Genomic DNA, 14,134 nt, shown 5'->3' with positions numbered 1-14,134 from the left:
TTTTTATTTTAAAATAATGTTGTTAAATAAAAGTAGGTATATGATAAAAAGATAGAAACATATTTTTAAATGATATTTAATTGATCATAAATATTCAAGTATTGTTTATATGGTTTGAAGGATCACAAGCTGATTTTGTGTCAAAGAGTTTTTTAACAAAAGGAAAATGAAGATTGAGTTTATGATGTTAAAATTGAAACCTCTTTGTATTGTTTTTCTCTTTTATACTCAAATAAGATTCTTTTTGTGTTAAATCTTAGTGTGTTTTTTTTGTGTGTGCCTTAAAGTCTGAGCCATGTGGTTGAATGCTTGTGACTAAAAATTTTTATTGTGCCATTATTATAAAAGTATTTCACAAGTAAGGTTTGACACTAACAGTCTTTTTAGGGAATTCCATTTTATTTATAACAATCAAAACCACTCTTTTTATTTTATCCTTCTTATTTCTCTGTGAATTATATTCTATTAGAATTCACTAAATGTAACTTAGGTTGCTTTAAGGTTGATTTAATTTTTAATCATAGCAATAATAAACAAAGATGATGTTAGTTCCAGTATTTTCAATGAAACTCCAGCATAAGATCATTCCAAGAATGGTTGCTATAGGAAAATATGATGGCAAGCATCCATGTCTTAGTGCTGCTACAACTGCAAATAAAGTTTGTAATGTTGATAATATGTTTTATTTGCTTCATTTGCTAAAAGTGTCAGTTCAATGTATATACTATTATGGCTCTAATGGTAATGTTTTATATCTAAATTCAAAGGTTTTTATACATAATCCTCATGCGCGAGTAGGCCATATCAGTGGTCGTTTAGAAGCTGGACAAGTTTCTGCAGACATTGCACTGTTAAATATTAACCAGCAAGTGAGTTCTATTTATTGTGGTTCCTTAGTGGATTCTTCTCGAGATATGCTGTTTGTTGGAACACCAACAAATTTGCTTGCATATGATGTTGAAAATAACTCAGATCTTTTTTACAAAGAGGTGATTTTCTTCTTTTATTTTTTTATTACTTTTAATATTGCTTTTTCAATTTTCTAGTTTTGAATAAGATGACTATTTTGGTTAAACCATGTTTCTTGAAACTAAAATATCTGCAATGTTAATGTTTGTAGATGCCAGATGGGGTTAACTCTTTACTAATTGGAAAAGTTGGCTCAAGCAACACTAAACTTGTACTTGCTGGTGGTAATTGTTCAATACAAGGTCTCAATAGTGAAGGCAATGATGAATTTTGGACGGTATATATATATTTTTATGTTTTATGTTTAATGTATTTTTTGTACTTTTTGTGGGCATATCCTATAATTTTGTCTGCCTTAGACTTTTGATTTGTTTTAGTTAAGTCTTAGTTAAGTCTTTATATAGTTTAGTTTGCAGTAGATTTTTACATTTAAAAAAAATTTTCTTTAACTAAGGTTCTAAATTTAGGTTACTGGTGATAACGTTTGTTCAATGGCTTTGGTTGATTTTAATGGGGATGGCTACAATGAGGTGCAATTATTTTTATCTAATGCAAAATGTAGCAATTGTTAACTGCTGTTACAAAGTTTTTCCATACCTCATTTTGCCATACTTTTAGTATTTTTCTTAAATATCACTAAAATAATTTCACTAATGGCAAAAAAAAAAATTTTTTAGTTTTGTAATTTCATTTGATTTAGCTTCTTGTTGGTTCAGAAGATTTTGACATTCGTGTATTTAAAGATGATGAAATAATTGCTGAGATGACAGAAACGGAGGTAAAATGTTTAAGTATGATTATGGCTGCACCAATTTTTTTACATTTTTATTGAACTCCATGAAGAAAATTTGCATGAACATTTCTAATTTTGCATCAAAATAAAAAATATTTTCTATTAAAGCTAAAACAAAGTTATACAACTGAGCCACTTTAACCTATATAGCATCATTTTTCAACAGTATTAAAAGTATTTTTCCAACTGTTTCAATTATGGTGCAGATGTTTTTAAAACTCATGGTATCTAAATTTTCTGAAGGGGATTCATTTTCTTAAGCTAAAACAATATTAACTAATAACAATGTCAAGAAAAGTTGAATTTGCCTAGAATCACTCTGTAAAATTCCTCCTATTTTTTTCTTTGATCAAGTCATTTACTAGCATGAATGGATTTATACCCAAACATAAAAAATAATCATTAATCAGGTTAGTGAAAGGAGGCGGTAACAAAGATTACCATCTCTATTCACCACCTGATTAATTGATTTACTAGAACTCTTTAATTTTTAGGCTGTAACATCTTTATACCCACTCTATGGCTCTAAGTTTGGCTATGCATTATCTAATGGTACTGTGGGTGTGTATGATAGAAGTGCAAGATATTGGAGAATAAAGGTAAATTTTCTTTCTAAAGTTAATAATGACAGTTTCAATGATAATGATAATGACATTGAGGATGGTGATGAGGATGACAATGAGGACAGCAATCAGGACAACAATGAAAATGATTATGATGATGAAGATGTGATGATTGATTAAATTTTATGACAATTACAATGAAAGTTATGATAAATAGATAATAAATAAAAATGTGAAAAATAAATATTAAATGTCATAAATTATTAAATAATATAAATAGCTATTAAAATAATTTTCATGCCATTAAAATATTAGGTTGGTGCAAAAGAAAATTCGTTTTTTTTTCAGTACTGTTTATTAAATATAGTTAAAATTAAGAAGTCATTTGTCATCAAAATAATTTCCTTGGCTATCTATGACCTTTTGCCATTTTATGACCAACTGACGGGTTCCATCTCTGTAGAAAGACTGGGGCTTTGCTTTGAAATAGGCATCTAGTTGATTTTTTAAATCTTGGTTTTCTTTGAATGATTTATCCCATAGATAGTGCTCCATTGAACGGAACAAATGGTTATCTGATGGTGCCATGTCTGGTGAATTCGCAGGATGCAGCAAGTCTTCCCAGCCTAGTTCTAAAATAGTTTCCTTGGTTCTCATTGCAACATGGGGCCGAGCATTGTTGTGCAGCAATATGACTTTATGGTTTCCATGACCTGGTCCGGACCTTTTTTCTAAGATTTTTTCATTCAAACGTCTCTATTGTTGCGAGTAGCGTACAGCATTAATAGTTTGCTTCAGTTTCAGCAGTTCATAGTCTACAATACCTTTAATATCCCACCATATGCTAAGTATTACCTTTTTTCGATGAATATCGGGTTTAGGTGAGGCAGATGCTGATTGACTTGGACTCAACCACTGTTTTTTGTTGGAAGGATTGTCATAATAAACCCACTTTTCATTACCTGCTACAATTTTCCACAAAAAGTCCTTTTTTTTGTACTTAGCCATATGAGAAATACAGCTGCTCAAATGTTGCATTTTGTTGTTTTCAGTCAAGTCATGTGGGACCCATTTTCCTACCTTTTGAACCTTTCCCATGTCATGTAGTTGTCTTAAAACAGTCAAATGATCAACTCCAAGTTGTTCTGCTAATCCTCGAGTCGATTACTGTGGGTCTTCTTTGAGCAATTCCTCTAAATTGTCTGTTTTCAAGATCAAAATCTCTGCTGCGAAACTTAGCAAACCACTTCTGGCAAACGCAAACATTTAGAGCATCCACACCGTAAACAGAACAAATCGCTTCTGTCGTTTTTGTTGCATTTTTACCCTGCCGAAATTCATACAACATTCAATGTCTAAAATGTATTTTTTCTATGGGCATTTTCTAAAAAAGAATTATATATAATGTTATTAAAAAATTAGAATTTATAATTTAAAATGTGCAAATAAGATTGCTCTTTCAACTAATGTATATATTGTTTGCATTTGCATTACGCATGTGCATCATATTTGACTTTGAAATTATGCGAATTTTCTTTTGCACCAACCTGATAATTTACATGCCATTCAAAATAAGTTGATGAGACATGCTCTTTATTATAGTCAAAAAATCAAGCTGTAACCATTCATAGTTTTGATTTGGATGAGGATGGAGTTCCTGAGCTTGTCACCGGATGGTCTAATGGAAAAGTAAGCTTTATTTGCTCAGTTTATATTCTCATTTCTTTTAAAGTTTCATAATTTTTAAGTAACATTTACTATTGGGATTCCAAAACCAAACATAATCAGCTATTTTTTTTTGTTTTTCTTGATATCTCAGGTGGGAACATTATGGGCCCTATTGTTAGTTTTTTTCCAAAGTACAGACAAAAAGATAATACTCAAACCAATTATAAAAAAAATCATATGATGTATATAAAATAATGAATAAACGATATATGGAAATAGTTTATTAAATGATAAATGCAAAGTTTAATCCAGAAATGTGGAATCAGATAGCAAAAGTTCTAATTCCAACTCCACCCTTTTCTGTGCATAAGCACCAATTGTGTATTACACATAAAAAGTTCAGTAAAGACTTTCCTTTAAGACTTGGTAAAATAAAATATAATATTGTTATCAATCCAAAATTTAAAGAGAGTTTATTTGCAGGAGTAGAATTGTTTCTGCTAGATCCACCTTCATGGAGGACCTCAAATCTGATTTATTATTTTCAGAGCAGAAAATAGTCTTTTAACACTGAATTATATGAGTAGCATAATTGTTAATACCAAAATAGCGTTTCTCTTGATAAATAAGAATTACTTTTTCTTCAAGCAGTTCTATCGTGTAGTCACATATTTCCCATTCTTCACTGGCATTTGATTGAAGATAAATATTAGTTCACTGATGTTAATAAATTCATATACAAAAGTTCTCCACTCCATAAAAAAGTCATCAGGAGTTAAATCCTCAGCTTACAATTTCTTGATTTCAATCTAACGGTGAGTGAGAAGAGCTTCTAATTCTTAAGGCTTGGTTCTTTGGTATTCACTCTAAAATACCTTTTCACTATCAAAACCTTCAAGATATAATTGTTTTTATTTATCATAATTGAAGGATCATCTACTACAATTCATAAAATCTTCTCTTTTACAATTTCAATATCATTGTAAACATTTTCTACCTTAGAAGAAAATCACCTTTTTGATGTGCTTTCGTTTCTTCCACTCCAAGTGTATGCATCACTCTTATTGTTATCATCAGCATATTAATGGCAAAATAATATAGGCTATCAAGTTACAAGTAAAGGCAATCTAATTACTGGCATTGGTTCTGACTTGACTTCTAGGCTAGTATTCTTCTTTTAAATTTTAAGCATACCCTTAATTCTTATGTTAGATCTTTGAAGGTTAGGCTTTAGAACCATTGCAAATGATAGTTATGATACTAAGGAACCTAGGCAGGTCAAGCCATTACTATGTAGGGTCTAGGCCTTAGGTATAATGTTATTCAGCAAATGTTACAAACTTTTTTTTAAAATTTAGCCAGCCTAAGTCTAACTTAGCTAAAATAAATCAGGATGTTGCACTCAGATTAAGATTATGAAAAAATTGTGTGTTGATAAATGATAACTTTTATTATTTTACTATTAGTTACCAGACTATTAGTCAAGCTAAACTTAAAATCATTAAAATTTTATTAACACAGTTCTTTAGAAAAATTTTACATCGACAAAGCTCCTTGTTTTTTTATTGTGCTTCATGTGATGATAAATGGTGAAGCAGGAGTGCATTAAAAATTCAGTCAATTTAGTCTTTCTATTTATCAAGCATTTTGTAACTAGAGTTTGGTGTCAACCATTATTTAATGTTTGCACTACCATTGGGCTAGTTATATTAGTATGTATTGAAAAGCAAAAGCAAGACTGGTGACTAGGTAGGCAGGTACAGGTTGTATATACAAAAATCACCAAAACACTAACACAAAAAAAAAAAAAAAAAAAGTGCAATTTGAATAAAACCTCCTGTTCAAGAGATAAAAGTAAATCCATTTCTAAAAATTTCATAAAATTATGCTAAAACATACATGCATTACTTCTATATATCTATGCATTGAATTGTATGTAAAAAAATATTGAATAAAGTAATCTAATACACACACACACACTCACACACACACACACACATACACACACACACACACACACACACACACACACACACACACACACACACACACACACACACACACATACACACACAAACTACATCCATTCATCCATCTAGTCCATGAATAATTTTGTATATTTGAATGAAGCTCAGTCTACTAAATTCTAGACAAGGTAAATTGAATAACTTAATTTTCCAGAGTTGCAGCTTTTTTAGTGCCTTTTCTTTACTGATTCAAGAAGATTAGTTTTGATTTGACCATTTGATTGATGGTATTATCATTGTTCAAATTATTGTTTTGAATAATTGGTTTGCCTTAAAACTGAGAGTTAAAGTTGAAATGGTCCTCAAAGTTAAAGCAGTCTATGGCTTTTATTTAGGTAGATGCACGTAGTGATCGTACAGGAGAAGTTGTTTTTAAACAAAATTTGTCCTCAGCTATTTCTGGTGTGTTGGATGCTGATTATCGTATGGATGGTAAAAATCAGCTTATAGTCTGCGCCATGGATGGAGAAGGTAATACCTTAATTTCAGTGGAATAGTGTCAAGTTGCTAATATTTAGCATTTAGAAAGTTGATTTTATTTAACATGACTTATTTCTTTAAAGTTTTCTGTATGCTTTTGGTACTCAAATATTTGATATCAAGTTTTTTACAATGATATCAAAGTTTTATGATACTCACTTTTATGGTGTCATATATAATGCTTAAAGTTTTGTAAATCAGGTGAATAAACTCAAAACATATAATTTATCTGGTTAACATGCTTGACTTGTTAATCTTAGTAAATATAATATATAATTGTTTAATAACAATAAATACTAATATAACAACAATCAGCTCTGAAAATATCTAAAGCAACAGCATGCTTCTATATAATGACAAATGTAAAATATTCTTTTTAGTAAAAGGATTTCTTCCATTGTCAGAGAATAAAAATCCTGTCATTGAATTAACTGCTCAGCAAGACAAAATGCATGAAATGATGCAACGAAAGAGCAACCTTCTTTTAGAAATTAGTAACTACATGCAGAATTCAAAGGTATATTTGTATTTGTTCTAATAATTCTATTTTGGCTTGATTTTCTTTAATATACTCTAGAGTTTATGTTTGACTTATTTTTAAATTCAAAAAGGGCTCATTCTTTATATCATGCATATTTTATGTAAAATAAGAACTTCATTTGAATATATTGAATTTATGATATAAAGCTTTTCTGTCAACAAATACATCCTTTTAAAGTTAATTTAGGCAGCCACTCAATCAAATGAAAGCACTGATTTACCTACTGGTACATGCTCTATACCAGCCAATACTCAGCTTCAGACCTCTTTGCGAGTAGTAAATGGTGATGAGAATAGTCTACCCTGTGTTGAGTTGACAGTGCGAACAACAAATGATACAATTATTAGGTGCATAATGATGTTTGCAGAAGGTAAACTCAAAAAATAATTTCTTTATTTTGTAGTAAAAAATCATATTAATTTTTTAAAAGGGTGTCATTTAATAAGAATTTTTATGAACCGGTCAGTATTTATTTATCTTTAACTTGTAATATTTTATTAAGATGATCAGTATTTTAATTAGACAGTCAGTATTATATAATGACTGTCAGTTAGTTAAGTTAGATATCAGTTTTTGATTAAATTTTCAGTAAATTAGCAAGTTATTTACTTAAAATATTATATATATTTACTGATCATAAAATACACTGACTATATATTTCAAAAAATACTTACCGATTCATCACTATTAATGAACAAAAATTTGTACCCATTTTAAGGTAATGTTAAGATATTAGAAATTTTTGGTTATGAAATTCAAGATATTTTCAATCCTTTATGACAAAATTTTAAAGAATTTTTATTTTTTTTCATTAACTAAGTAAAATAGTTTGTGATACAAAGAATGTACAAAATGAAAAGTAGATGTAGTTCTTTTTAAATGCAAGTATTTTATTATTAGTCAAAAGTTTGAAACAAAGTCAAACTGTTCTTACCGAAAAAATTTTTTTTTGAGCTAAACTATATTAAGCATTTCTTGGAATTTTTTGATTTTGACTTTTTATAATTTAAAAAACTTCAAGAAAATTGCTTCTTATACATCAAGTAATTTTAATGATAGGTATTTTTGATGGTGAAAGCTATGTTGTTCATCCTCAATCAAATAATTTGTCGAACTCAATGCACATCCCTATCTACCTTCCAAAAGACATTCAAGTGGACATTCATATTAGGGCACTTGTTGGCTATAAAGCAAGGTTGTACTGAGGGCTTTTCAATACCTTGAAAATTCTTTTTTGTTTGTTTATTTGTTTTTTATTATAATGTATATAGTTTTTTACAGTTCACAATTTCATGTGTTTGAACTCACTCGACAATTGCCAAGGTATTTTAAAATATTATGATTTTTTTTTTCTTTTTATATACAGTGGCGAGCAAAATAATAGGTGCGAACCAAAAAATTAACAAATACGAGAATATCTTTGAAACAAATAAAATAAAAATTTGAATTTTTATTAGAACTTTTATTTTATTACATAAATAAACAGAAATTAATAAAAATTAAGTTATTAAATATATATAGTATATTTTAATTTAAAAAAAATAAATTCCACATCGAGCAAAATAATAGGTGTAAAATAAAAAATGAAGATGGAAGCCAATAGGGTTGCAAATTATTAATATTTTGTTGCATACCCTTTACTTTTTAATACTTCCGTGCATCTTGACGGCATTGAATCCACTAGTTTTCTGCAAACTTCTACAGGAATGCTGTACCAAGCCTCCTGGAGCATCATCCACAGTTCATTTCTATTTTTTGGATTTTGTCCAGAAATTTTAAGTTTTAACTGCCTCCATAAATTTTCAATAGGATTTAGATCCGGTGACTGAGGTGGCCATTCTAAAACTTTTACATTATTGGTCGTAAACCACTCTTTCGCAGCTTTGGATGTATGTTTTGGGTCACAGTCCTGTTGGAAATGCCAAATTATCGGCATATTTTCTTCGGCAAATGGCAACATGACATTATTTAGTATGTCTACGTATGTATATTGGGTCATAATATCTTTGGTCCAAAAAAGTGGCCCCACACCGTACCAGGAAAAGCAACCCCACACCATTATATTTCCTCCGCCGTGTTTCACTGTTTTCGCAGTGAAGTTCTTGCTTTGATGGTCTTCTTACATACTGTTTTCCATCAGAATTAAATAAATTAATCTTAGTTTCATCACTCCACAAAATATTACGCCATTTTTGGTCATACCTGGTCCCCGCCAAGCAATAAGATTTTTTGCAAAAATTTTTCTTTTCATAATGTTCTTTCTACCAAGTAATGGTACTTTCCTCGGAGTTCGAGCTGGCAACTTACTTTCTAAAAGCCTTCTTCTAACTGTCCAAACACTAAGATTTTCATTAATTTCATTTAAAATTTTTGTTGCTGGCTTGAATGGGTCTTTTTTTGAAATAATTGTATTGTGATCATCCGTACGCTGACACGTTTTGCGTGGTCTTCCTCTATTCTCACGTGATTTTTCTGGTTTTAAGGCATTTGTAACTTTATTTTGAGAACATCCCATCATAACTGAAGTTTCCTTGTAAGTTTTTCCTTGTTTTCTTAAATTTCTAATAAGTTTTCTTTCTATCGCTGTGCAATGTTTTCCTCGTCCCATTTTATATCTAATTCTAATTCAATACAAATATGATATGTTATTATTTTATATAAGTTGCATAAATATTGACCTTACCTTTATATCAACAACAAATAAAAATAATAAAATGTTTTTAATCCTACAGCAAACAGGTTAAAATAAACACACACCTATTGTTTTGCTCCACCAAATTTGTAGGTTAAATATATAGATAGGGTATTCCCCTCATAAATTTGTAAGAAATTGGAAATATACTGCTCTCTGTTATAATAAAATAAGCATAGTTTGTGTAGCAATCAGTTCCTAGATGTCACTTTATAAAATGTACTGTAAAATGTCAATTTAAGTGAAATTTATTATTCACACCTATTATTTTGCTCGCCACTGTAGATCTTTCTGTAGTTCATTTTTTTGAGTTTTATAGAAATTTAAATAATTCTATCTGCAGTTCTTTTTCTATAATTTTTTTTATCATTTTTTTAAATGATACTTTTTATCTTTTACATATTCTTATCTTATAATATGTAAAGTTAAATTAGAATTAGCAATTATTATAATGTTTATAACTATATTTTTTATAAATTTTTAAACCTCCTTGAACTTGTCAAAATTTAAATCCAGTAAATTTTTAGTTTGGGAATGTTTTCTCACCTTGAATATTTCTCATTTTAGATTTGCTTTATATGATTTATGTGGCGATAAATATGCACAACCAAAATCTTTCGTAAAGTTTGATATTACAGAGAGAATAAATAGGGTAACAGTTTAACACATTAGTTTTTTTGTTTCAAATGAACTTTATCAAGTTTCATATTTTGTTTCTAGTGTTTGTTTGTTGTGGTATTATACTATTTCTATTTCATTTAACTGTTAAAAACTTTCTTTTTAGTTTATTGCTAAATGACATTTTTTTCATTCAGTTGAGATTCTTCTGACTTAGGTTATCTTATGGGTTAATCAGAATTTCTTGCTCACATCTGATGTGGCTGCAAATGATGGAGAATTGGACTTAAAATTCCTGGCTGTTCGTATCCAAAAGCCATTACACATTCATGTTTCTACAAATGGAGAGGTTTGATATTAATTAAGTCAGCCAACTGTGACTGCAATCTTTTTTTGTAAAACTCTTTTTAAATATCACACAATTCATCTGTAGTAGTATTGCTATTGGTATTATCAACATTAATTTCTGTTGCTACTTTGTCATCAGTCGAAAAAAACCTCAGATATTATTTTGTTAAATATTTTATTGCTGCCTTAGAAGGCATATGAAATGACTTTTCATCTTAATTATTTTTGTAGGAACTTGGATTATTTAAAGATCTTTATAAACTAACAAGATCTTTTTTCCTTTTATGAGCAATTCTTTTAATCAGGAAATTTTTAAAATCCTTTGTTAAATAATTTTCTTGAACATCAAGTTCTTTAACCATAAATTATAATCTATTTTCCCTTCTACAAATCATTTCAGAGGCTAAGGCAATCAGTTCAAGATTTTTTGTTAAATTTTCAATTACTTTAAATTCTTCATCACACACCAATAATTTTTCTAATCCAAAATCCACAAGAAATTTACCAAAACTGCTTTTTTAATTTTAATAAATCTTCAAATCCATGGCCAACATTGAATTCCAATGAGTTTTTGATTCCAAAATTGGTGCTAGCTCTCGTCCGAATTTACCTTTAGAATAATTTTTTAAAGTGTCAGTTTTTAAAGTTGGTTTTTTAAAAGCTAAAACTTTTTCTTAACCAAAATTTTATGAAGCTCAGGAAGAAGATTAGGAGCTCAGTAGGAGTTCATTTTAATTTTTGTCATTGCTAAATATATTAAAATTTTCATCGAATTCATCAAGATTTTCGCCATTAACATTTTGATTATTATCATTACTATTTTGCTTTTTACAAATTTCATCTATTGCTGTTAAATGAATTGCATGAGCAAAAGAAAGTTGATGTTCCACAGGAGATTGATTGCCTATTACAGAAGCACCCTCAGTTCTTGAGTAAACTGCATCAGTGGACAGCTTTACGTTAAACAAGTCTAAGTTTTTAGAGTTTATTAAAAATCTGTACAATAATTTTAAGATTCATGATAACTAATTGAGTTTTTGGGAAAAGTTTTTTTTTCCCAAATCAGTGATTTGATCGGGTTTGTTATTCCTCTTATAGAAAATCCTTGTACAGCGGCAAAATAACTTTTTGCTCAATGATAATTCCATCATCATAGATTCCAAATTTAATTGAATGCAATGTTTTTTATTTGTTGGCTCATTTCCACTTTCTTTTTGCAATGTAATAATATGAAATTTTTCTAAGTATCAATTTCAGAGTATTCAATCCAATTGTAGAACCACATTAACATAATAAAAACAGGACTATGTCTACATTTTGTCTCATCAAAATCCTCCTTTCAACATCCTATTAAAAAAAATGTCTTCATTTCTTAAAAAATTGCCCCTGTTTGCATTCAATAAGAATAGCAATACGTGTGAAAACTGTACAATCCTCCTGAAGCCAAATATATTCAAGTGCAACAAAAAAAAAAAGGTGAAAAAGTGAACCACTGATTTAGTGAATATCTGATGGTTATCTAAAGTTTAAAGTTTACGTGAAGTTTCAATTTAAAATCATGATGACAAACGAATGTTTTTATGTTCGTTTAATTCATAACAGACTCTAACTTCCTTTGGATTTATACCCTAAAGTCTATATAACTATTTGAAGTATCTTTCTACACTCGTTTGATACCATATTCTTACATAACATGGAAGAAATAAATTTTCTGTTGCAAGTTTAAAATCGGAAAATAACGTAAACCGGTGAAAGAAAGTCAAATAATAAAGGTAAATTGGGACTTGATTCAAGATTCAACTTAAGTCTGTTCAAAATTTGATAAAGTAAATCCCAAAGCGATGCGTAAGAATCATACAAAAAATTTTATTGACTCCTCTGAATTCAATTTGAAAGTTCTTTTAGTTGCGGTTTTATTACTTTGTTCACCACTGAAGCTCTCCATCTTTGCAGAAACAAGATGAAATCTTTTTTTAACTTTTTCACCGTTTAGGTAATAATACGCTCAGATGATATGGATCTTGTTGGAAATATTATTCAAAGTTTAGCTTCGTTTCTCGCTATACAAGTATGTTTTTGATATATGTATACAGATCAGATTATTTCTCTCTGAAAACTTTATCCGAAACTGAGAGGAATTCTTCTAAGTAAAAAGTACATTTTTTCTCCTTTTTTATGAAGGATCTTCAATCTGTTGCAGAATTTCCCGAACAAATGGAGGAACTTAAAGCTATACTAATTAAGGTAACTTTAAGACATCCGGTTAATGAAAGTTATTTTTCAATAAGTTTTTAAGTTTTTAAGTTTTTTTTTCTTTTCGCCTAAAAGGTAGACGAGCTTCACGCGGTTCGTGAACGGTTAACTGCTGAAATGGCTGATCATTCTAACTTAATACGCAATCTTGTTGTCAGGGCCGAAGATTCTAGACTTATGTTAGATATGTAAGTTTTAACTTTTTGACATCCCTAGCACTTGTTGCAACGAGGAAATTATTATATTTGTCATTAATTTCATCGATTGTATGCTGCAGTTTCTCGGGGGGATGAAATATTTTCTTTTATTTATAGGAAAAATATGCGCCGTGGTTACATAGAGCTTTTCGCTTTGAATACTGATTTGTTAAACGGTTACAAGATCAGGTGCACAAATCACGAAGAACTTCTGAAATACCTAAAGGTTGTCAATCAAACGATACAAAAAGCCGGAAACTTGAGAGGTAGATGCAATAATGCAATCATTTGTTTCAGTATTTCAGTATTTGATAATCTTTTCAAAAGTTTTACTGTCCATGCAGAAAATTAAACTTGATTTGTTATTTGATTTTTCACAGTTGGTAAATTCAAAAGTCTTTTGATAACGGGATGTCGCAATGCAATAAAAACTAATGATTTTGCTGCTCTCGCAAAAATCATAAAATACGGGGTCTAAAGCCTGCAGCTATATGTCATCCTTAAGAATGAGAAATTTTACTTGAAGATTTTTACCATGAAGAAATTTAGATGGTTGCAATTTACAATTTTATTCAAGCGATTCATTACGACCACAACTAATTGAACTAAAGATGCAGACGCTTTACATTCAGAAATTTTATACCTCTAGGAGCTTCACGACAGGAAAATAAAAAATTTAATAAAATTATTTATAATATAAAACTTTATTGTATATAGAAAAAAATCAAAAATATTATTAAATATAAGAGATGTAAAATTTATATTATAAGTAAATATTACAAATGTAAATTTTCAATGCAATCGTGAATTGTATTAACATTCAGTTTGCTTTCCTAACTTAAACATTTTTATTTTTAATTTTCGTTTTTATTTCTGAGACTACGAAGTTAAAAGAATGAGAGAATCTCCTTGCTGAGACTGGTGAGTGTATGAGAAAAAGCATGCTGTCTCTTATAGAGCTTTAAAGTAAGTATGCTTTGAATAA

The 14,134-nt window shown here is 29.3% G+C and overlaps 1 protein-coding gene across 2 annotated transcripts; it reads left to right on the top strand.

Moving 5' to 3' along the window:
- Nucleotides 1-503: 503 nt before the first annotated feature.
- LOC145202553 (BBSome complex member BBS2-like) lies at nucleotides 504-13,824 on the top strand. Of its 2 annotated transcripts, XM_090081124.1 has the most exons (19): nucleotides 504-659; nucleotides 768-989; nucleotides 1,121-1,246; nucleotides 1,437-1,499; nucleotides 1,670-1,747; nucleotides 2,257-2,361; nucleotides 3,928-4,014; nucleotides 6,356-6,491; nucleotides 6,881-7,017; nucleotides 7,228-7,411; nucleotides 8,101-8,236; nucleotides 8,323-8,364; nucleotides 10,301-10,385; nucleotides 10,569-10,700; nucleotides 12,693-12,767; nucleotides 12,881-12,943; nucleotides 13,028-13,140; nucleotides 13,267-13,415; nucleotides 13,530-13,824. In XM_090081124.1, exons 1-19 carry the CDS (start codon nucleotides 540-542, stop codon nucleotides 13,625-13,627), a joined length of 2,151 nt encoding a protein of 716 aa, XP_089937250.1. In that variant the 5' UTR covers nucleotides 504-539; the 3' UTR covers nucleotides 13,628-13,824. The 2 variants fall into 2 exon arrangements, with proteins under 2 accessions (XP_089937250.1, XP_089937251.1); XM_090081125.1 differs by lacking the exons at nucleotides 8,101-8,236; nucleotides 8,323-8,364; nucleotides 10,301-10,385; ... (4 more) ...; nucleotides 13,267-13,415; nucleotides 13,530-13,824 and having other exon boundaries at nucleotides 7,219-7,411.
- Nucleotides 13,825-14,134: the final 310 nt, after the last annotated feature.

This window comes from Hydra viridissima, unplaced genomic scaffold (assembly GCF_058129835.1).
Source record: "Hydra viridissima isolate aposymbiotic clone 2 unplaced genomic scaffold, HvirCarnegie_v1 scaffold_3, whole genome shotgun sequence".
Classification (NCBI taxonomy): domain Eukaryota; kingdom Metazoa; phylum Cnidaria; class Hydrozoa; order Anthoathecata; family Hydridae; genus Hydra; species Hydra viridissima.
This window is presented reverse-complemented; position numbering and strand designations above follow the sequence as displayed.